The sequence below is a fragment of the Balaenoptera borealis genome (assembly GCF_965194805.1).
Source record: "Balaenoptera borealis genome assembly, chromosome: 8".
Classification (NCBI taxonomy): Eukaryota; Metazoa; Chordata; class Mammalia; order Artiodactyla; family Balaenopteridae; genus Balaenoptera; species Balaenoptera borealis.
This window is the reverse complement of record NC_138865.1, coordinates 40,560,451-40,583,528: the sequence shown is the minus strand read 5'-3', so window position 1 is coordinate 40,583,528 and position 23,078 is coordinate 40,560,451. Positions and strand designations below refer to the sequence as shown.

Here is a 23,078-nt window from a genome sequence, read left to right as displayed (position 1 = left end):
CAAGTAGAATTCACCTATGACTGGTTGGAACAGAGCTGCTGCCAATCATGAAAATAGATCTCTCTCTGGAGGAATTAAATCATGGAGAAACCTAATAGATCCAAGAGGATGATTAAGTGCTTATTGTAAAACTTTGTAAAATTATATAACCAGCCAAATGCATTCATTCCTCACTTACTGAGCACTGTGCTACATGTTGGGAATAAGGTGACAAGAAAGACACAAGTATACCCTCAGAACTCAATCTGGTGGGAAAGACTGACAAAGAAAACCAATGCAGAATAAGTACTTCAAAAGAGACATTCACAGGATATCACGGTAATATAGTACCTAAGTGAAATGGCTGCTTTCCCACAAGATGACATTTAATGAACCTGGAAAATGAGTAAGTTGGCAAGAAGTAGGGAATGCTAGGAGGAAGATTTAATACTAGGCACAACAAACATTATATACAAAAGCACAGATATAAATGTGAGAATATAAATGTATTCTTGAAACCACAAACAATTCAGTATGACCAAAAGGGCAGACAGCAGTGCTCACCAAACATCTCATGTACAGCCTTCTATTTCTTGTGCAGTTGGACAGGCCCATGTGACTAGTTATGGCCAAAGGATTGCAAGAAATGATGTGTGTCACTTCTGGCCCAAATACAGAATACAAGGTCCAGCTTGAGACACTTTAGCTGTCTATTCTGCCACATTCCAAATGGTGCAGCTACAAGATGGCAGAATTCCATTAGCTTGAGTCCCTGAGGACTATGTAGATGGAGGCCTCACTGACCAGTGAAGAACATGAAGCACGAGCAAACTATTACATTTAGAATGGATAAACAACAAGGTCCTATTGTATAGCACAGGGAACCATACTGAATATCCTGTGATAAACCATAATGGAAAAGAATATAAAAAAAGAATGTCTCTGTGTATAACTGAGTCACTTTGCTGTACAGCAGAGATTGGCACAGCACTGTAAATCAACTCTACTTCAATTAAATACAAAATGAAGAATGAAGAAAAGCTTTAGAGCAAGAAATTAAGCTCTGTGGTAATAAGCCACTGAGTTTGGGGTTATCTATTACCACAGGATAGCCTATCCTAACTAGTATAACTGTTGAGATATGGTAAGAAATGGGATGGAGAGGTAGATGGGCACTACATCACAAAGTCTTGAAAGATTTTAAAAGCAAGACAGTCACTTAAGATATTCTAATAACAGTGTGGAAATGACACAGAGCAGACATTTTTAAAAGTTGAGGCGCTACATCAAGGAAGTAACAACAGAATAGAATAACCGCATGGGGTGGGATAGAGAAGATTTTATGGACCAAGAGATTTGGTTGGGGAGAGGTAGTAGTCTGAGACAAGATGATGAGTTTTTATATTTGTTTTGTTCTTCTTTGCTTTCTAAGGAGGCACATACAGGCTAACGGACTCAGAGAACATCAGGCAATATCAAAGAGAGCTGAATACAAGGCATGGAGTTCAGAAGTGATGTGGGCTGAGGTAAAGATCTGAGAGTCAACAAGTTATAGTTAGGATAATGTCACTTGGGGAAAATAGAGTAAAAGGAGTGAAGAAAAACAAGGCAGAACTCTGGGGAACAATACTAATATAAGGAATAGGAAGAAGAGACCCACAAATGAGAGAGAAAAAAACTGGTCAGAAAATTAACCAGGGAAAAAGAGTTATCAGGAGTTAAAGAAAAAAAATTTCAAGGAAAGACTGGTATGCATTGGAAGAGAGTGAATTAGATTTTAAATCACTTTCTTTTAATCTAAGTATCTAAAAATCTAAAAAAGTGTCCTCTAAATTTGGCAAGCTAAGAGGTCAATGGTGACTTTATCAAGGGAATTTTCAGTAAAGTGATGGGGACAAGAAATGGAGCACAGCAAACTTAGTGAAAGAGAAATACAGACAGAAAACAGAAAATGCCTTTTCCAAAGATAGCTGACAAAGGAAGCAAAAGAAAGGTGGTAGTGGGATTCTGTGGCTTTTAAACATGGAATAGACCTTAACGAAAAGAGACAGCAAAAGAAAAGCTGAATATATAGGGTAAATGGAATAACTGATGGAGAAAAGTAACTAAGATAGGAGAGGGTGGGAATGAGATAAGAAATGAAGGGACTAGGGAGATGTATGGCCTCAGACAAATTAACTAAAAGCCTCCGTGGGCTTCAATTTCTTTGCCTATAAAATGAGGGAAGAGGGGAGAGATTTACCTCAAAAATACCTTTCATGAGTCTGAACACTAAATAATTTCATCCTAATCTCTCTAGATTGTTCATGTTAATAATTTTGCCATCTAAAACTCATCTGCTTCAACCAAAAGAGACACATTTAACCCAAGATCATTTTAAAAAATAAGAGCATCAAACATTAAAAAAAAAGGCAAATGTGAATCCATGCCATTACAAGAAAACTTTTTCTGGAAGAGGTGGAAGGTATGATCCTCGATATGTGAAAACTGTACATATTTTTTAAAATGTCATTTCAAGGTACTATACTTGTCATACAACTTCGGAACTGAAAGAAGCATTAAGCCATTTATCTACCTAGTTCAACTTTTGTTAGCTTCAGACTACTCTTTTCCCCAAAAAAACCTCCCAAAGAACCTCAGTGTAAAAACTGATATAAGAAAACTATTGATAGTTTTGGCTGATGCAGAAGATTCTTAACCACTGGGCTTGTTCCCAGGCCTCTTTGTGTGCATTTACAACAGTTAGAAAATCACTAATGCAATCTGATCCCTTCATTTTACAAACAAGAAAATTGTATTCAGGGGGTTAGCTTATGATCAACAACTAGCTAATCCTCTCCAGAGTCAATTATGTGGTGGTCGGATCAGGTATACATACAGTACATTTCTTTCATTATTGAAAAGAAATGTGTCACTTACTGACTACTTATTATATGTAAATGTAATCTAAGCAAGTACATCTGTATTCCCAACTACTACTCCCTTAATACCTACAACTACAGAAATAAGCTATACAAGTTTTTGTTTTCATTGCTAAAGTGACTTAATGTTTAATTCTATCATTTTATTTAAAACTACCCTGGGGGGAAGGAAGTTTTTTTAAAATCCTTATAAAAAATGACTAAAGATACTTACCTAAACCAAAAGGGTTGCTAGTGGCAGAACCAGATGTGGAGGTACTATTAGGAGCTGATGACGCGGTAGCATTGCTTCCACTGGTGTTGGTTTGCTGAGCTGAATGATCCTGAGGCCTAGGAAAAATAATTATATCATGGTATAAACACTGGAGCTAATTATTTCAAAAGAACCTCTAGAACTCCAATACGCAGAAATAAAGTTTAAGTTTTCAGAACTCAAATTATCATAGAGTAAACACCCTGAAATAACTAAGCACTAGGAACACAAATATAAAGAAACATAGTGAAACCCCACAAAATCCAAACTATATTTCAACTGCCCTTCCTCAAGTATACTGTCATAAATATTTTATTACTTTCAATCATACTGACTATGTAAGAGAAGGAGACAGGTCACCTCACAGAAGAGAATCCAATGAGACTGGTCACAATCACAAAGCTTGACTATATAAGCTATTTTTTATCTACCCCTTTCTAAGTTCTTAAGGGTTGGGGGGGCACTTTTACTCAGAACCTAAAAAAGTTAAAAGTAAAAAATAAAGAGAGACTTCACCAAAAGAAGGCTGAGAAATCAGTACAAGTAATAACTGATTATTACTTAATATACTTAAGTAAAAAAATGAGAGTTTATTGGAAACCCCTTCCATGTGACATCAGTTAAGAGTTCTGAATTTCATTTCATCTGAATGATGATAAAATACCATATCTGAATAAGTCTAAGGGAGCTCTAGGAGCTCTTTCACTAAGTATAATAATTTTAAGTGAAAAGAAAATATACCAATTTGATTGGCGATATTTTTACTTAGTGGTACACAAATAAAGGTATCTCTTAAAAACTGAATGGTGCCTTAGATTTAATGAAACATGGTTACTAATTTGTGGTTTGCCAAGAAGATGAGTCACCCCTGATCTCTGTCCAAAAATCTCTCTAAACAAGAAAACACAGCTAAAAACATTAATTTGCTTGTTTTGTAATTCAAATAATATAATAACTCAATGATAAACCGTCTAAAATATCAGATGTGTAAGCATTAGCATTACTGAATCATTAAAACATTTGCTATCTACATGAGCAGCAAATAAATGAATTTTAATCCATTTACATATTAATGACAGAAAGCCATTTAAAGCCAAGACTGGTTATTTTTAAGAGAGAAATATAAACATTTATTCATGGTTTAAAGTTAAAAGTCTTCTAAAAACATACCTGTTTTGTGTTTTGATGACAAGGTGAACAGTAAGTCCATCATGAATTCCATGCTGACTCAAAGTATCTTGATCTTTTAAAATTTTTCCAGCAAATATCAACACAAGTTGGTCGGTATGGGATTTAAAACGTTTAGAGATTTCTTCCTTGAACTAAATAAGATAAAATAAATATGTATTACAGATGTTTGCATAACACCATCTAGTCTAGTTTCTAGAAGTACCTCAAAAGAAGCCCCCACTACAGATACTGCAACAATTCAAATATAAAGGCATAGTATTTCTGTGTCCATATCTTGATCTTAGTCGGAAATGAGTGTTACCACTTCACTCATCTCTAATGCAAACATTTTATTACAGGTGTACATATCCTATATTCAATCGTCTGCTAAGATACAATAATTCACTTCTTTGTCATAGCCTTATTCTTTTTATATCAATGGTGCTAAACGTAGTTCAAGCCACACATAGCTCTTACCAAGTTTACAATAATCTTTTCCTCAGATTTCCATCTCGAATCCTGCTCCTTTCTAGTTCAATATAAAGAAAGCCAGTTATACTGACTTTACGCCCCACCTCTTTCATTAAAAACATTTATTAACAAGCAGTAGCATGCAAATGCAAAGATAGAAAGCAAAAATCTTTTCCTGAAGGCGAGCAGTCAGTAAACCACAAAGTACAGAGGAAGCACAAAGGGTAGTTAGAGAAAGTTTTCCAGTGAAAACTATTTAGAAAGTAGCCAGGAAAACCTGAAGAAAGGCTTCCCAGGAACAAGAATAAAATGCAAAAACAGAATAGAAAAGAGTGTCATACTATAAGAAAAGCTTACTTATTCTACACTAGATCAGTTTCTCAAACCTTCATCAAAATCACCTGTATACTTAGGTTTTTTTACTCCACTGTCAAAGTCAGGAAACCTCAGGGTGGCAAAGAAATTCAAAGAATCACATCTTACCCCAATGCCGTACAGACACCAATGCCCTACAGAAGTGGCTCTCAATAGATGACAGCATTATCGCCAAGGCAATGTTTTGGAAATAAAAGGGGATATTTTTGGTTGTCACAGTAAGTGGAAAGACACAGTAAATAATGATATCTAACATTTTCTTGCAGGGGCAGGAGGGGAGATGAAGAGGAATACAAATATAAAGCAAGATAGGCCATATGTCAATCACTGTTGAAAATGAGAGGTACACAAAAGTTCATCACATTATACCTTTGTGTATAAATGAAATTTTCCATAATCAAGTTACAACATTCAATGTAACCAACTGGTTTTTTAAAAAATCATATAATGCAAAATTATACTGCAGTAAATATTCTGGACCTTTTCCATCTGAACTTTCCTTCCTTTATTTTAAAATATATGATAGAAAACCATAATTCAAAAAAACACATGCACCCCAATGTTCACAGCAGCACTATTTACAATAGCCAGGACACGGAAGCAACCTAAATGTCCATCAACAGAGGAATGGATAAAGAAGATCTGGTACATATATACAAAGAAATATTACTCAACCATAAAAAGGAATGAAATTGGGTCATTTATAGAGACGTGGACGGACCTAGAAAGCATCATACAGAGTGAAGTAAGTCAGAAAAAGAAAAGCAAATATCTTATAATGACACATATATGTGGAATCTAGAAAAATGGTATAGATGATCTTATTTGCAAAGCAGAAATAGAGACACAGACATAGAGAACAAATGTATGGGGGAAAGGGGTGGGGTGGGAGGAATTGGGAGACTGGGATTGACGCATACACATTATTGATACTATGTACAAAATAGACAATTGATAGGAACATACTGTATAGCACAGGGAACTCTACCTAATGCACTGTGGTAACCTAAATGGGAGGGAAGTCCAAAAGGGAGGAGATATCTGTATGTGTATGGCTGATTCATTTGTTGTGCAGTGGAGGCTAACACATTATAAAGCAACCATACTCCAATAAAAACTAATTGTAAAAAAAAGGAAATAAATGATATATAACCCTTTTACCTAAGATAAACAATTTCCAACAAGAAAAATCTTTTTAAAGTACCATTAGCACAATATTCTATATAAAGAAGTAAGTCAAACCATGATTTAACCATTCTCCTATTATTAAACATCTCATTCTCCCTTTGGCAGCTATTAGAAATAATAATAAGGTAACGAGCAGAACACATGTTTTTATAAGGATTGAATGAGAATGTATGTAAAATTCAAGCATCAGTCACATACGTGGTGGTCAATAAATAGTAGCTACTACAATGCCAGCTCTTTTAATCCTCAGTAACTTAAGAAGATGACTTTTAATCCTATTTCAGATATAGAAACAGAGAGGTTCAATATGTCCCCCTCCTCTCACAGTGACACAGCTAATAAACTGCTAGGTTAAGCTTGAAATCTAGGTCTGACTTCAAGAACATCAAAACATTTTCATATGTAAAATGAGGTTAATCTAAGTTTGTGTTTCTTAACCTTAAACTAAGAAATCCTTTTCAGAATCCTTGATACACCTCATGTCATTCCAAAATATATAATTTAATTGTTTAACATACAATTATATATCATTTTAGCACATTTTAGGACTTGAAGGTAAGATGCTAGATTGATGACACACATCTCTTACCTCCTTTCAAATCCCCATTGAAACAACGATGAAAGATTTCTTCATGCTTTATGGAGATATAACTCACATATACAATTCACCCATTTAAGGTGTACAATGGTTTTTAGTATATTCACAGATACGTGCTACCATCACCACAGTCAATTATGACATTTTCATCTTCTCAAAAAGAAACCAGTACCCTTTAGCTATCACCTCCCTATTCTCCCATCACTCCAAACCATAAGAAACCACTAATCGGGGAGTTCCCTGGTGGTCCAGTGGTTAGGGCTAGGCACTTTCACTGCCAGGGCCCCAGGTTCAATCCCTGGTTGGGGAACTAAGATTCTGCAATCCGCGTGGCACGGCCAAAAAAAAAGCCAGTGACTCCACAAATACCAATTTTTTAAAAAAAGAAAAAAGAAACCACTCACTGATCTACTTTCTGTCAAATAGATTTGCCTATGCTGGACATTTCACAATAAGTGAAATCATATAATATGCAATGTTTGCAAGGTGCATCCATGTCATGGTATATAGCAATACTTCCTTTTTATGGCCAAACAACATTCTACTGTATGAATACACAACATTTTGTTTATTCATTCATCAATTGATGGGCATTGGGACTGTTTCCACCTTTGGGCTATTATGAATAATGTTGCTATAAACATTCATGTACAAGTTTTTCTGTGGACATCTGTTTTCATTTCTCTTGGGTATATACCTAGATGTGGAATTAAATTACTGGGTCATATGGTAACTCTTGATTTAATCATTTGAGGAACCACCAAAGTGTTATCCGAAGTGGCTAATGGCTATACCATTGTACAATCCTACCAGCAATGTATAAGGGTTCTAATCTCTCCATGCCTTCACCAATATTTATTACCTGACTGGTTTTTTTAATAGCCATCCTAGTAGATGTGCAGTAGTTTTGATTTGCATTCCCCTGATGGCTAACAATGTTGAGCATCTTTTCATGTGCCTATTTATATATCTTCTTTGGACAACTTTATTAACATCCTTTGCCATTTTTTAATTGGGTTATTTGCCTTCCTATTACTGAGTTGTAAAAATTCCTTATATATTCTACATACAAGTCTTATCAGACATACGATCTGCACAAAGAAATTTTTAAAGCAGAAACTCAGACAACAGAACAAATTGAGACCTTTCAGTCTTAACTGGAACAAAGTTTTGAACCCAGACATCCAGTGGACCCAAGAGAACTGAATCCTGAACTGGCAATACAGAAAGCCAAGCTAAAAGCTAATTCAATCCCCACAATCTACAGAATTCCTGGAAGACTTGACATGGTACCACCAGAGGCTGAGGATAAGGTATAAGGTGAGAGGTGCCTAAGGGCTAAAATAAGGGGATTTGAAAGTCTAAGAAGCAGACACATCTTCACTGCACACTAAGCAAGCAACTGGCCCTCCCCAAACCCAACAAAAGACTAGAAGATTTTTTTTTCTCTCTGGAAGGGGAACAGAGGGTCTCTGAACTAAAGAACACACCAGACACAATGAGAACAGACATACAACACTAAAAACAGAAGATTAAGTAAACAGAGACATACCAGATGCTGAGCCTTTCCCCCTTCACCTCACACCTATCAAACAGAATGCTGGCATCTGGACCTTCAACATCCAAGCAGAAAGATTATAATATATAGTGTCTCCAAGGAGAATCTAACCAGACTAAAATAAAAGAACTTAGAGATAAAGACCTAAGAGTTTTCCCCAGTTAGTCACCCTAAAGCAGCGGTTCCTAAAGTGAATGGAGGCCTCTATCTGCCCTGGGAAGCATTTGGCAGTGTCTAAAGACATTTCTGGTTGTCACAACAGGGCTTAAGTACCACTGGTGGGTAGAGACCGAAGATGGTGAACATCCTACAATGCACAGAACAACCCCAACGACAAAGAATTTTCCAACTCAAAATGTAATCAATAACAAGACTGAGAAACTGCTGTACTTCTCAAAGTGCCGTCCCCAGATGAGCAACATTCACCATTCTCAGGTTAACTTGGTAGAAATGCAAATTCTCAGGCCCCAACCAAATCAGAAACTCTGAGGATGGGGCCCAGTAATCTATGGCTTAACAAGCTTCCCAGGTGATTCTGATGGACACTACTAAGAACCACTGCCTGCTCTAGGTCTAATAAATTTCCCCCAGATTTGTAGGCAATAAAGGAATACATTAAGTGACATTAAAAGGATACAGCTACTAAAATAAACAAAAAAGGTGTCCTTAACAAATAAATTGCTACAGGGAAAAAGCAGAGGAGAACCTATAGATGAAATGATACTTTTAAGTACACAAGGGACACTCAACCAAGGTAAGACCATAAACTGGGTCATAAAAACAAACCTTGGAAATTTTAAATAATTGAACCATATAAGTATATTCCTTGACAATAATGGAATTACACTAGAAATCAATAACAGAAAGATATATGGAAAACTCCCAAATTAAACAAAATACTTCTAAAGAATTCATGGGTCAAAAAGAAAGTCTTGAGGAGCAATCAGAAAATATTTTCAACTGAACAAAAATGAAGTTACAATATGTCAAAATTTCTGAGATGCAACTAAAGCAATGCCTAGGAAAATTTATATTAAAGGCTTAAATTTAAGAAAGATCACAAATCAGTAATCTAAGTTTCAACCTTTAGAAACTAGACAAAGAGCAAATGAAACCCAACAAAAAATAAAAATAAGAGCAGAAATCAAAATACAGAAAAATAAGAAAAAAATCTTTTAAAATATTAGTAAAACTGATTAACCTCTAACTAGAATGGCCAAGAAAAAAACAGAGAAAACATAGACTAGCAATATCAGTAACAACAGAAGGAAATGACTACAGACCTCACAGATTTTATTAATAGAATAAGGAAAACTACATGCAAGTATTTGACAACTTGGATGAAATGGACCAATTTCTTGAAAGATTCAAGCTGCCAGAACTCATTCACTCTCTTCTGAAAACAGAAGAGGAAACACTTCTCAATTTACTTTGTGAGGCCAATATTACCCTGATACCAAAACCAGAAAAGAAAACTAGGGACCAATATCCCTCATGAACACAGATGCAGAAATCCTCTGTAAAATACTAGCAAACAAATCCAGCAATATAGAACAAGAGTAATTCTTCATTACCAAGTTAGGTTTATCCTAGAAATGTGAGGCTAAGTAAGTCAACATTTGAAAAATCAATAATTCACCACACTGACAAAAGAAAAAGAAAATCCACACCGTCTTATTAATCGATAGTAAAAAAGCATTTGAAAGCATTCATTCATGACTAAAGTCCCAAGGAATCAGGAATAAAAGGGAACTACCCAGATCTGATAAAGCACATCTACAAAATATCTACAATTTGGTGTAGTAATGGTGAACAACTGAATGCTTTCCCTCTAAGATCAGTAACAAAGCAAGGATGTTTGCTCTCTATTCACTCTATTCAACAACATATTAAAAATGTCAGCCAATGAAACGAGGCAGGAAAAAGAAATAAAAGCATACTTGCCAGAAAAGAAAAAACAGGAAACTTATCAGTCCCTTGCAATGTATGAGCTTTATTTGGATCCCACTTGAAAAAAAAAAATCTTTTGCAAGAGAATGAGAAGACAAGCCAAACTGGGAGAAAATATTTGGAAATGACACATCTGATAAAGGACGGTTACCCAAAGTATACAAAGAACTCTTAAAACTCAACAAGAAACTGAACAACCCAATTAAAAAATGGGCAAAAAATTTTAACAGACATCTCATCAAAAAAGATATACAAATGGTAAATAAGCATATCCGTAAAGATGCTCTGCATCATAGGCCATTAGAGGAATTGCCAATTAAAATAAGGAGACTGCGCTATACAACTACTAGGATGGCCAAACCAAAACAGATAACACTACCAAATTCTGGCAACAATATGGAACAATAGAAACTCTCATTCACTGCTGATGGGAATACAAAATGGTATAGCCACTTTGGAAGACAGTTTAGCAATTTCTTACAAAACTAAACATACTCTTACCATTCGATCCAGCAATCACCCTCTCCTTGGTATTTACCCAAAGGAATTGAGAACTTATGTCCAGACAAAACCTGCACACAGATGTATATAGCAGCTTTATTCATTAATGTTAAAACTTTGAAGCAACCAAGAAATTCTTCTACAGGTGAATGGATAAATAAACCTTGGACATTATCCAAGACAGACAATGGGATATTATTCAGCAATAAAAAGAAATGAGCTATCAAACTATGAACTATCAAACCATGAAAAGAACCATAGAGGAACCTTAAATGCATACTACTAAGTCAAATAAGCCAATCTAAAAGGTTATGTACTGTATAATTCCAACTAGATGACATTCTGGAAAGAACAAAACTATGGAGACAGTAAATGGATCAGTGGTTGCCAGGAGTTAGGGTAGAGGTAGAGCACATACACTATACATTTGCCAAAACACCAAGAGTGAATCTTAAACTATGAACTTTGAGTGATAATGATGTGTCAGTAGAGGTCCATCAATTGTAACAAATGTACCACCTTGAGACGGATGTCGATGGTGGGGGAGGTTAAAGTAGGGGGAGCAGGGAGTATGGGAACTCTGTACTTTGTGCTCTATTAGCTGTAAATCTAAAACTGCTCGAAAAAGTAAAGTCTATTTTTTAAAAGTTAAAGCTACATAATAATAAATTCATGCTAACATTACACTTAAAAAATCATTTTGAAACAATGGGGAAATTCTGGACTGGTGAAATTAAGACATTATTAATTGGTAAAGCAGGATAATATATTGCGTTTTTTAAAGGGATCCTTAGCTTTTAGAGATACATGCTGAAATATTAAAGGATGAAGTGATATAAGGCATGAGAGATGCATCAAAATAATGGGGTATGGAAAGGGGCCTTAAGGGAAAGTACACCTGAAACAAGACTGGCTCCAAAATTAATTGTCAAAGCTGGGTGAAGGATTCATGGCGGGGCTAACTTACGTTATCTCTACTTCTGTATACTTGAAATTATCCATGATTTAAAAATTAAGAAAAAAATTATAAAGGGGGAAGAGTTAACTGGCAAACTAAAATTTTATATCCAGTGCAAAATCCCTCAAAATGAAATCAAAATAGACATTTTCAGACGCACAAAAACAGAGAATTTGTTACCCAGCATATACAGACTACAGGAAATGTTCCTCAGACAGAAGAAAATGATCCTCTCCTAGATGAAGGAATAAAAAAATGGGAAGAATAAATTGAAATAAAAACTGACTTTATAAAGCATTAGTAACAATGTTTTGTGTTGGAATGAAGAAAAGAAGAGAGGAAACAAGGAAGGAAGGAAGATCAAGTGTAGTCCACAGGCAGGTAAACAGTGTTCAACTGTTCTAAGGTTCTTGAATTAACTGGAAAGTACTTACTGATTTAGACATTTTATAAGATGCATATAGTAATCTCTAGGATAACTACTAAAAGAATAGTTTAAGCAGCATGCATCTACCAACCTAATAAAAGGGGCAACTGGGAAAAAGGGGGGGAACAATTGGAATAATACAAAACAATCCAAAAGAAAGAGAAAAAAGCAACATAGAAGAGACAGGAAAAACAGAAATCAAACAGTATAATGGTAAACGTAAACCAAATGTATCAGTGATTACATAACAGACTATGTGTTAAAAAGATAAAATTGCCGGACTGGATTTAGAAACCCAACTTCATGCTGCTTAAAAAAGATATACACATAAACTACTAAGGAAAAGAAAGATTGAAAATAAAAAGAATGAATAAAGATAGTCCATGCAAAAACTAACCAAATAAAGTTAGTGAGGCTACTCTAATTGACAAAGCAAACTTTTTTCTTAAACTGAAGTGTAGTTTATTTACAGTGTTGTGTTAATTACTGCTGTACAACAAAGTGACTCAGTTATACATATATATATACATTCTTTTTCATATTCTTTTCCATTATGGTTTATCACATGATATTGAATATAGTTCCCTGGAAAAAGCAAACTTTAATACAAAAGCAACTAGGACATTTCAACATTACAAAGTGTTCAACTCACAAGAAGATAAAACTTTAAATGTATATGTACATAATACAGTTTCAGAATACATAAAGCAAAAATTAAATTGAACTACAGAGAAAAACAGACTAATCCAAAAGTACAGTAAAATATTTTAGCATATTTACCTCAGTAACTGATAAAATAAAATAGGACCAAAAGAAAAAAAAAGGATATAAAAGCTTTGAACAACAAAATTAACTGATGACCCAACTGGCATGTATAGAACACTGTACTCAACAACTACAGAATAAGTATTCTTTTAAAATACATTTACAAACTTATATACTGGGCCATAAAGCAAGTCGACATATTTCAAAAATTTTCAATCATATGGAGTATGTACTCCAACTACATGCAAATTAAACAGTACCTTGCAATTAAACAATACCAAAAAGATGAATCAATAAAATATTAGTTCAACTGGAAAAGATTTCCTGAACAGGACACAAAAAGATTTAGCCATAAAAAAGGCACAATAAATTAAACTATCATTAATAGAGTAAAAAGATAAGCAACAAAGAAAAAATATCTACAATACCAAAAACCAACAAAGCTTGAATCCAGATTTTATACATAAAGCATGAAAATCAGCAAGACACAACCCAACTGAAAACTAGTCAATAGACTGAAATAGGAACTTCACAAAAATGAAATGGCCAATAATACAGAGGAAGGGGACTCATCCTAATTAACAACATCAGGTAACTTTAAAACCAGTGACACACCCACCCAACAGTCCAGTATAAAGACTGTTACAGGGACTTCCCTGGTGGTCCAGTGGTTAAAAATCCACCTTCCAATGCAGGGGACGCGGGCTTGATCCCTGGTGCGGGAACTAAGATCCCACATGCCGCAGGGCAACTAAGCCCGCGCGCCACAGCTACAAAGCCCACACGCTCTGGAGCCCGTTGGCCACAACTAGAGAAGCCCGGGTGCCGCAACAAAAGATCTCATGTGCTGCAATGAAGGCCCGATGCAGCCTAAATAAATAAATAAATAAATAAAGTGGTTGTACTATTAAAAAAGACTGTTACAGACTGCTGCAGAGGATTTGGAGCAACTGGAATCCACATATATTGCGAACAGAAGTATAAATTCACATATTTCAGAAAAACATTTCACAGTAGAAGCTGAATGTATGCTTGTTGTATGACTCAACAATTCTACTTCTGGGATTTTATCTAACAAATTATGTGTTCACACAGGTACACCAAAAGACACGTTCAATGAAGTTCAAACTTTATTACCCCAAAACTTAAAACAACCCAAACCCTCAACTGTAGAACAAATTGTGATATATTCAATAGACTGTTACACACGATGACAACACATGAACTACAGCCACATGTCACCATGGATCAATGTAGAGCAAAAGCAGCCAATCACAAATGACAATAAACTACATTATTTCATTAACATAAGTTATCATTAACATAAGTTAAAAGAGAGGAAAGGGGCAAAAACCATAGTGTCAAAAGTGAGAAAAGTTGTAGTTAAGAGGAGGTGGTGATTGTAAGGGATCACAAGTGACATCTGGGAAGCTGATAATATTCTGCTTCTAACTTTTGTGCTAATAAATGAAGCTGTACATTTTTGTGTGCATTGTTCTGTACTATACTTAAATTAAAATAGGTTTAAAAGTTGATTGTGAATGCCCTACACATAAGAAACAGCAGGAAGTCAAAACATAAATGACCAACTTTCCTGAGCATCCAATTTCAAGTGACTCACCTAGCCAGAAAGCTATCATATACTTTGTCTTGGGTAGGTCATCAGAAACAAATTGGGATGAAGATACCCTAGTTTTAAGAGTCACAGATGTAGAAAACAAACTTATGGTTTCCAGGGGGTAAAGGGGGAGGGATAAATTGAGACATTGGGATTGACATATACACACTACTATACGTAAAACAGATAGCCAATAAGAACCTACTGTATAGCACAGGTAACTCTACTCAATACTCTGTAATGACCTACATGGGAAAAGAATGTAAAAAAAAGGGTGGATATATGTATATGTATAACTGATTCACTTTGCTGTACACCTGAAACACAACATTGGAAATCAACTATACTCCAATAAAAATTTAAAAATAAATAAATAAAATTTGTCTTGGGAGAAGAAAAAAAAAAGATACCTTAGTTTTAGGTAGCAGACCAGAGTGGCTATAAGACATGTAAATCACAGCAGGGATGATCACCCAAGAATAAGAGATGGTCATCCATGAACATCATTATCTAGCATCAAATGCTTATAGAACAGTTGTGAACAGTTTAGTTGAGCCCTTAGTAATATTTAAGGGCTGGAATCCTACTAGCCATGAGTTGTCAGTGTTAGGAAGGATAGGTGGGCTTTCTGGACAGACTAGGGGCTTCTCTATGGTATCCTAGATGCAAAAGAGTAAAATCCTATGGCACACAGTTCAAAAAGCATTTACATTCATTGCTAATTTAGCAGCTACACTGTGCCTGGAACCACACCCCCACATCATCTCATTCAATCCTCACAACAAAATCTCAAGAAACCGAAGTCCTTAATAAGACCCATAAGAAATAACTTCCTCCTACAGAATTACAGCATTGTTGAAAATTAACATCACTGATACTAGGATCCTCTAGCCTCATGGAACTCTTGGTTCTGAGGGGCACCTAAGGCAATTCAAAAGTATGAGTTTATAGCACTTCATGGTGAAAGTTGGAAAGCATTATGACAGAGATAGGGTACAGCTATACTTCTAGTACCATACAAAGGGAAACTGTATAAACTGACTACCTATTATAATCTAATTCTTATACAAACAAATTTTACATTTCAAACAACCGATGTCAAACAATTTAGGTATTAGAACTACTCCCAAATAGACTAATGTAATATTCATTTACTCTGAGTAAATTACCCAAAGCTTGGAACAAACTTACAAAAACCAAGGATTACGACGCTCAACAGCCTGCCACTCCACTGGAAACAAAAATGAATAAACCGCTGGGGAGGAGACAAAACAAGATGGCGGAGTAGAAGGATGTGCTCTCACTCTCTCTTGCAAGAATACCAGAATCACAACTAGCTGCTGAACAATCATCGACAGTAAGACACTGGAACTCACCAAAAAAGATACCCCACATCCAAAAACAAAGGAGAAGCCACAATGAGACGGTAGGAGGAGCGCAATCAGAGTAAAATCAAATCCCAAAGCTGGTGGGTGGGTGACTCACAGACTGGCAAACACTTATACCACAGAATTCCACCAACTGGAGTGAAGGTTCTGAGCCCCACGTCAGGCTTCCCAACCTGGGGGTCTAGCAACGAGAGGAGGAATTCACAGAGAATCAGACTTTGAAGCCTAGTGGGAATTGACTGCAGGACTTCGACAGGACTGGGGGAAGCAGAGACCCCACTCGTGGAGGCCACACACAAAATAGTGTGTGCATCGGGACCCAGGGGAAGGAGCAGTGACCCTGGGAGAGACTGAACCAGACCTACCTGCTAGTGTTGGAAGGTCTCCTGCAGAGGCGGGGGGTGGCTCTGTTTCACGGTGGGGACAAGGACACTGGCAGCAGAAGTTCTGGGAAGTACTCCTTGGCGTGAGCCCTCCCAGAGTCTGTCATTAGCCCCACAAAGGGGTCCAGGTAGGCTCCAGGGTTGGGTTGCCTCAGGCAAAACAACCAACAGGGAGGGAACCCAGCCCCACCCATCAACAGTCAAGTGGATTAAACTTTTACTGAGCTCTGGCTGCCAAAGCAACAGTCAGCTCTACCCACCACCACAGCCTCCCATCAAGCCTCTTAGATAGCCTCAACCACCAGAGGGCAGACAGCAGAAGCAAGAAAAACTACAATCCTGCAGCCTGTGGAACAAAAACCACATTCACAGAAAGATACACAAGATGAAAAGGCAGAGGGCTATATACCAGTTGAAGGAACAAGAAAAAACCCCAGAAAAACAACTAAATGAAGTAGAGATAGGCAACCTTCCAGAAAAAGAATTCAGAATAATGATAGTGAAGATGATCCAGGACCTCGGAATAAGAATGGAGGCAAAGATTGAGAAGATGCAAGAAATGATTAACAAAGACCTAGAAGAATTAAAGAACAAACAAACAGAGATGACCAATACAATAACTGAAATGAAGAATACACTAGAAGGAATCAATAGCAGAATAACTGAGACAGAAGAACGGATAAGTGACCTGGAAGACAGAATGGTGGAATTCACTGCCGCAGAACAGAATAAAGAAAAAAGAATGAAAAGAAATGAAGACAGCCTAAGAGACCTCTGGGACAACATTAAATGCAACAACATTCGCATTATAGGGGTCCCAGAAGGAGAAGAGAGAGAGAAAGGACCAGAGAAAATATTTGAAGAGATTATAGTTGAAAACTTCCCTAACATGGGAAAGGAAATAGCCACACAAGTCCACGAAGCGCAGAGAGTCCCATACAGGATAAACCCAAGGAGAAACACGCCAAGACACAGTAATCAAATTGGCAAAAATTAAAGACAAAGAAAAATTATTGAAAGCAGCAAGGGAAAAACGACAAATAACATACAAGGGAACTCCCATAAGGTTAACAGCTGATTTCTCAGCAGAAACTCTACAAGCCAGAAGGGAGTGACATGATATACTTAAAGTGATGAAAGGGAAGAACCTACAACCAAGATTACTCTACCCGGCAAGGATCTCATTTAGATTTGATGGAGAAATCAAAAGCTTTACAGACAAGCAAAAGCTAAGAGAATTCAGCACCACAAAACCAGCTTTACAACAAATGCTAAAGGAACTTCTCTGACTGGGAAACACAAGAGAAGAAAAGGATCTACAAAAACAAGCCCGTAACAATTAAGAAAATGGTCCTAGGAACATACATATCGATAATTACCTTAAACGTGAATGGATTAAATGCTCCAACCAAAAGACACAGGCTTGCTGAATGGATACAAAAACAAGACCCATATATATGCTGTCTACAAGAGACCCACTTTAGACCTAGGAACACATAAAGACTGAAAGTGAGGGGATGGAAAAAGATATTCCATGCAAATGGAAATCAAAAGAAAACTGGAGTAGCTATACTTATATCAAATAAAATAGACTTTAAAATAAAGAATGTTACAAGAGACAAGGAAGGACACTACATAATGATCAAAGGATCAATCCAAGAAAAAGATATAACAATTATAAATATATATGCACCCAACATAGGAGCACCTCAATACATAAGGCAACTGCTAACAGCTATAAAAGAGGAAATCGACAGTAACACAATAATAGTGGGGGACTTTAACACCTCACTTACACCAATGGACAGATCATCCAAAATGAAAATAAATACGGAAACAGAAACTTTAAATGACACAATAGACCAGAGAGATTTAATTGATATTTATAGGACATTCCATCCAAAAACAGCAGATTACACTTTCTTCTCAAGTGCGCATGGAACATTCTCCAGGATAAATCACATCTTGAGTCACAAATCAAGCCTCAGTAAATTTAAGAAAATTGAAATCATATCAAGCATCTTTTCCGACCACAACGCTATGAGATTAGAAATGAATTACAGGGAAAAAAACGCAAAAAACACAAACACATGGAGGCTAAACAATACGTTACTAAATAACCAAGAGATCACTGAAGAAATCAAAGAGGAAATCAAAAAATACCTAGAGACAAATGACAATGAAAACTCCACAACCCAAAACCTATGGGATGCAGCAAAAGCAATTCTAAGAGGGAAGTTTATAGCTATACAAGCCTACCTAAAGAAACAAGAAAAATCTCAAGTAAACAATCTAACCTTACACCTAAAGAAACTAGAGAAGAACAAACAAAACCCAAAGTTAGCAGAAGGAAAGAAATCATAAAGATCAGAGCAGAAATAAATGAAATAGAAACAAAGAAAACAATAGCAAAGATCAATAAAACTAAAAGCTGGTTCTTTGAGAAGATAAATAAAATTGATAAGCCATTAGCCAGACTCATCAAGAAAAAGAGGGAGAGGACTCAGCTCAATAAAATCAGAAATGAAAAAGGAGAAGTTACAACAGACACCACAGAAATACAAAGCATCTTAAGAGACTACTACAAGCAACTCTATACCAATAAAATGGACAACCTGGAAGAAATACAAATTCTTAGAAAGGTATAACCTTCCAAGACTGAACCAGGAAGAAACAGAAAATATGAACAGACCAATCACAAGTCATGAAATTGAAACTGTGATTAAAAATTTTCCAACAAACAAAAGTCCAGGACCAGATGGCTTCACAGGTGAATTCTATCAAACATTTAGAGAAGAGCTAACACCCATCCTTCTCAAACTCTTCCAAAAAATTGCAGACGAAGGAACACTCCCAAACTCATTCTATGAGGTCACCATCACCCTGATACCAAAACCAGACAAAGATACTACAAAAAAAGAAAATTACAGACCAATATCACTGATGAATATAGATGCAAAAATCCTCAACAAAATACTAGCAAACAGAATCCAACAACACATTAAAAGGATCATACACCATGATCAAGTGGGATTTATCCCAGGGATGCAAGGATTCTTCAATATACGCAAATCAATCAATGTGATACACCATATTAACAAATTGAAGAATAAAAATCATGACCATCTCAATAGATGCAGAAAAAGCTTTTGACAAAATTCAACACCCATTTATGATAAAAACGCTCCAGAAAGTGGGCACAGAGGGAACCTACCTCAACATAATGAAGGCCATATACGACAAACCCACAGCAAACATCATTCTCAATGGTGAAAAACTGAAAGCATTTCCTCTAAGATCAGGAACGAGACAAGGATGTCTACTCTCACCACTATTATTTAACATAGTTTTGGAAGTCCTAGCCATGGCAATCAGAGAAGAAAAAGAAATAAAAGGAATACAAATTGGAAAAGAAGAAGTAAAACTCTCACTGTTTGCAGATGACATGATACTATACATAGAGAATCCTAAAACTGCCACCAGAAAACTACTAGAACTAATTAATGAATTTGGTAAAGTTGCAGGATACAAAACTAATGCACAGAAATCTCTTGCATTCCTATACACTAATGATGGAAAATCTGAAAGAGAAATTATGGAAACACTCCCATTTACCATTGCAACAAAAAGAATAAAATACCTAGGAATAAACCTACCTAGGGAGACAAAAGACCTGTATGCAGAAAACTATAAGACACTGATAAAAGAAATTAAAGATGATAACAACAGATGGAGAGATATACCATGTTCTTGGATTGGAAGAATCAACATTGTGAAAATGACTATACTACCCAAAGCAATCTACAGATTCAATGCAATCCCTATCAAATTACCAAGGGCATTTTTTACAGAACTAGAACAAATCATCTTAAAATTTGTATGGAGACACAAAAGACCCCGAATAGCCAAAGCAGTCTTGAGGGGAAAAAATGGAGCTGGAGGAATCAGACTCCCTGACTTCAGACTATACTACAAAGCTACAGTAATGAAGACAATATAGTACTGGCACAAAAACAGAAACATAGATCAATGGAACAAGATAGAAAGCCCAGAGGTAAACCCACGCACATACGGTCAACTAATCTATGACAAAGGAGGCAAGGATATACAATGGAGAAAAGACAGTCTCTTCAATAAGTGGTGCTGGGAAAACTGGACAGCTACATGGAAAAGAATGAAATTAGAACACTCCCTAACACCGTACACAAAAATAAACTCAAAATGGGTTAGAGACCTAAATGTAAGACTGGACACTATAAAACTCTTGGAGGAAAACATAGGAAGAACACCCTTTGACATAAATCACAGCAAGATCTTTTTTGACCCACCTCCTAGAGTAATGGAAATAAAAACGAAAGTAAACAAATGGGACCTAATGAAACTTCAAAGCTTTTGCACAGCAAAGGAAATCATAAACAAGACGAAAAGACAACCCTCAGAATGGGAGAAAATATTTGCAAATGAATCAACGGACAAAGGATTAATCTCCAAAATATATAAACAGCTCATTCAGCTCAGTATTAAAGAAACAAACAACCCAATCCAAGAATGGGCAGAAGACCTAAATAGACATTTCTCCAAAGAAGACATACAGGCAGCCACGAAGCACATGAAAAGATGCTCAACGTCCCTAATTATTAGAGAAATGCAAATCAAAACTACAATGAGGTATCACCTCACACCAGTTAGAATGGGCATCATCAGAAAATCTACAAACAACAAATGCTGGAGAGGGTGTGGAGAAAAGGGAACCCTCTTGCACTGTTGGTGGTAGTGTAAATTGATACAGCCACTATGGAGAACAATATGGAGATTCCTTAAAAAACTAAAAATAGAATTACCATATGACCCAGCAATCCCACTACTGGGCATATACCCAGAGAAAACCATAATTCAAAAAGACACATGCACCCCAATGTTCATTGCAGCACTATTTACAATAGCCAGGTCATGGAAGCAACCTAAATGCCCATCGACAGACGGATGGATAAAGAAGTTGTGGTACATATATACAATGGAATATTACTCAGCCATAAAAAGGAACGAAATTGAGTCATTTGTTGAGAAGTGGATGGATCTAGAGACTGTCATACAGAGTGAAGTAAGTCAGAAAGAGAAAAACAAATATCGTATGTTAACGCATGCATGTGGAACCTAAAAAAAGTGATACAGTTGAACCGGGTTGCAGGGCAGAAGTTGAGACACAGATGTAGAGAACAAACGTATGGACACCAAGGGGGGAAAACTGTGGGGGGGTGGGGATGGTGGTGTGCTGAATTGGGCGATTGGGATTGACATGTATACAGTGATGTGTATAAAACTGATGACTGATTTAAAAAAAAAAAAAAACAAATTACAAATACAACTACACTGGAACAGTGTTGGTGAAGCTCATAAATACAATGGTCACCAAATGAAGCCAGACTGGAAAATGTATATGTGTGATTATATAAAGTTGCAGAACCAACAAAATGAATTTAGGCTGCTAGATGTCAGGAGGATGAAGGAAGTTATGACACTTTGACTTTGTAGGCGGTGGCTGGAAGGAAACAGGAGTGGCCTTCTGAGAGGTGGTAATGCTTGTCCCTTGATATAGGGGCTGGTTGCAGGAGTGTGTTTCATTTGTGCAAAATTGATAGAACTGTGCACTTTTGATGTGTTCCCTTTTTGTATGTACTTTATACTATAATAAAATTTCATAATTTAAAAAAAAAAGAGTGGAATGTGCTAGGAAAAAAGCCATTTAAAGTTTATGTCTCATTACTTCTTGTTCGTATTTTTAACTTAATTTTTATTTTTTATCACAGCACATTTGATTACAATGTTTTGTTTGTTCAAAAAAAAAATGAATAAACCTCAGGTTTTAACTGTACCATATCAAAGAGATATGCTATACTTTCCCAAATAAGCTGCATTTTATAAAATTTTAATCCAAATATGATCAATTTAAACAATGTTATGTGTTTGCAGAAGAGCCAAAAATCCTGCACATACTTCATATATCCTTAAACTTCTATTCTGCACTCTAAAAAAAGGCAGAGGAAATAGTTTACCGTGGCTTCAAATTTTCCAAAATTTGATCTCTAACATTTGAACTTTACTTCTATGTTTGTTTTAACTACTACACTTTTACTGAACACTACAACAAAAAATCAGAAACTACGTAGTATTGACTTAGGAAAAAAAACAATTAGCAATCTTAAAAATTCTCAACGCAGCTTTAGACTGAGGCAGTCCACAAACACTATTCCTCTGCAGAAACATAAAACTTATTGCAACAAATGCCTGAGTCTGAGTAACCTTAAAGTACCCTCATTAAAAAACATTGTACAGGGGCTTCCCTGGTGGCACAGTGGTTGAGAATCCGCCTGCCAATGCAGGGGACACGTATTTGAGCCCTGGTCAGAGAAGACCCTACATGCCGCAGAGCAACTAAGCCTGTGTGCCATAACTACTCAGTCTGTGCTCTACAGCCCGTGAGCCACAACTACTGAAGCCCATATGCCTAGAGCCCGTGCTCCGCAACAAGAGAAGCCACCGCAATGAGAAGCCCGCGCACCACAATGAAGAGTAGC

The 23,078-nt window shown here is 36.3% G+C and overlaps 2 protein-coding genes across 3 annotated transcripts in view; one reads left to right on the top strand and one right to left on the bottom strand.

The window, feature by feature from the left end:
• Positions 1–21,608, top strand: part of IDNK (IDNK gluconokinase) — a 76,845-nt gene extending 55,237 nt beyond the window's left edge. Inside the window, exons 5-6 of the mRNA XM_082401285.1 lie at positions 1,412–1,505; positions 5,436–21,608. Coding sequence (XP_082257411.1) covers positions 1,412–1,505; positions 5,436–5,453 — 112 coding nt within the window. The 3' untranslated portion in view covers positions 5,454–21,608. The remainder of the gene's footprint in view (positions 1–1,411; positions 1,506–5,435) is intronic.
• The window catches only part of UBQLN1 (ubiquilin 1), a 48,925-nt gene that overhangs the window by 15,914 nt on the left and 9,933 nt on the right, over positions 1–23,078 (bottom strand). For both annotated transcript variants that reach the window (XM_082401192.1, XM_082401191.1), the window contains exons 2-3: positions 4,324–4,475; positions 3,115–3,230 (exon numbers count right to left, since the gene is read on the bottom strand). In XM_082401192.1, coding sequence (XP_082257318.1) covers positions 3,115–3,230; positions 4,324–4,475 — 268 coding nt within the window. The remainder of the gene's footprint in view (positions 1–3,114; positions 3,231–4,323; positions 4,476–23,078) is intronic.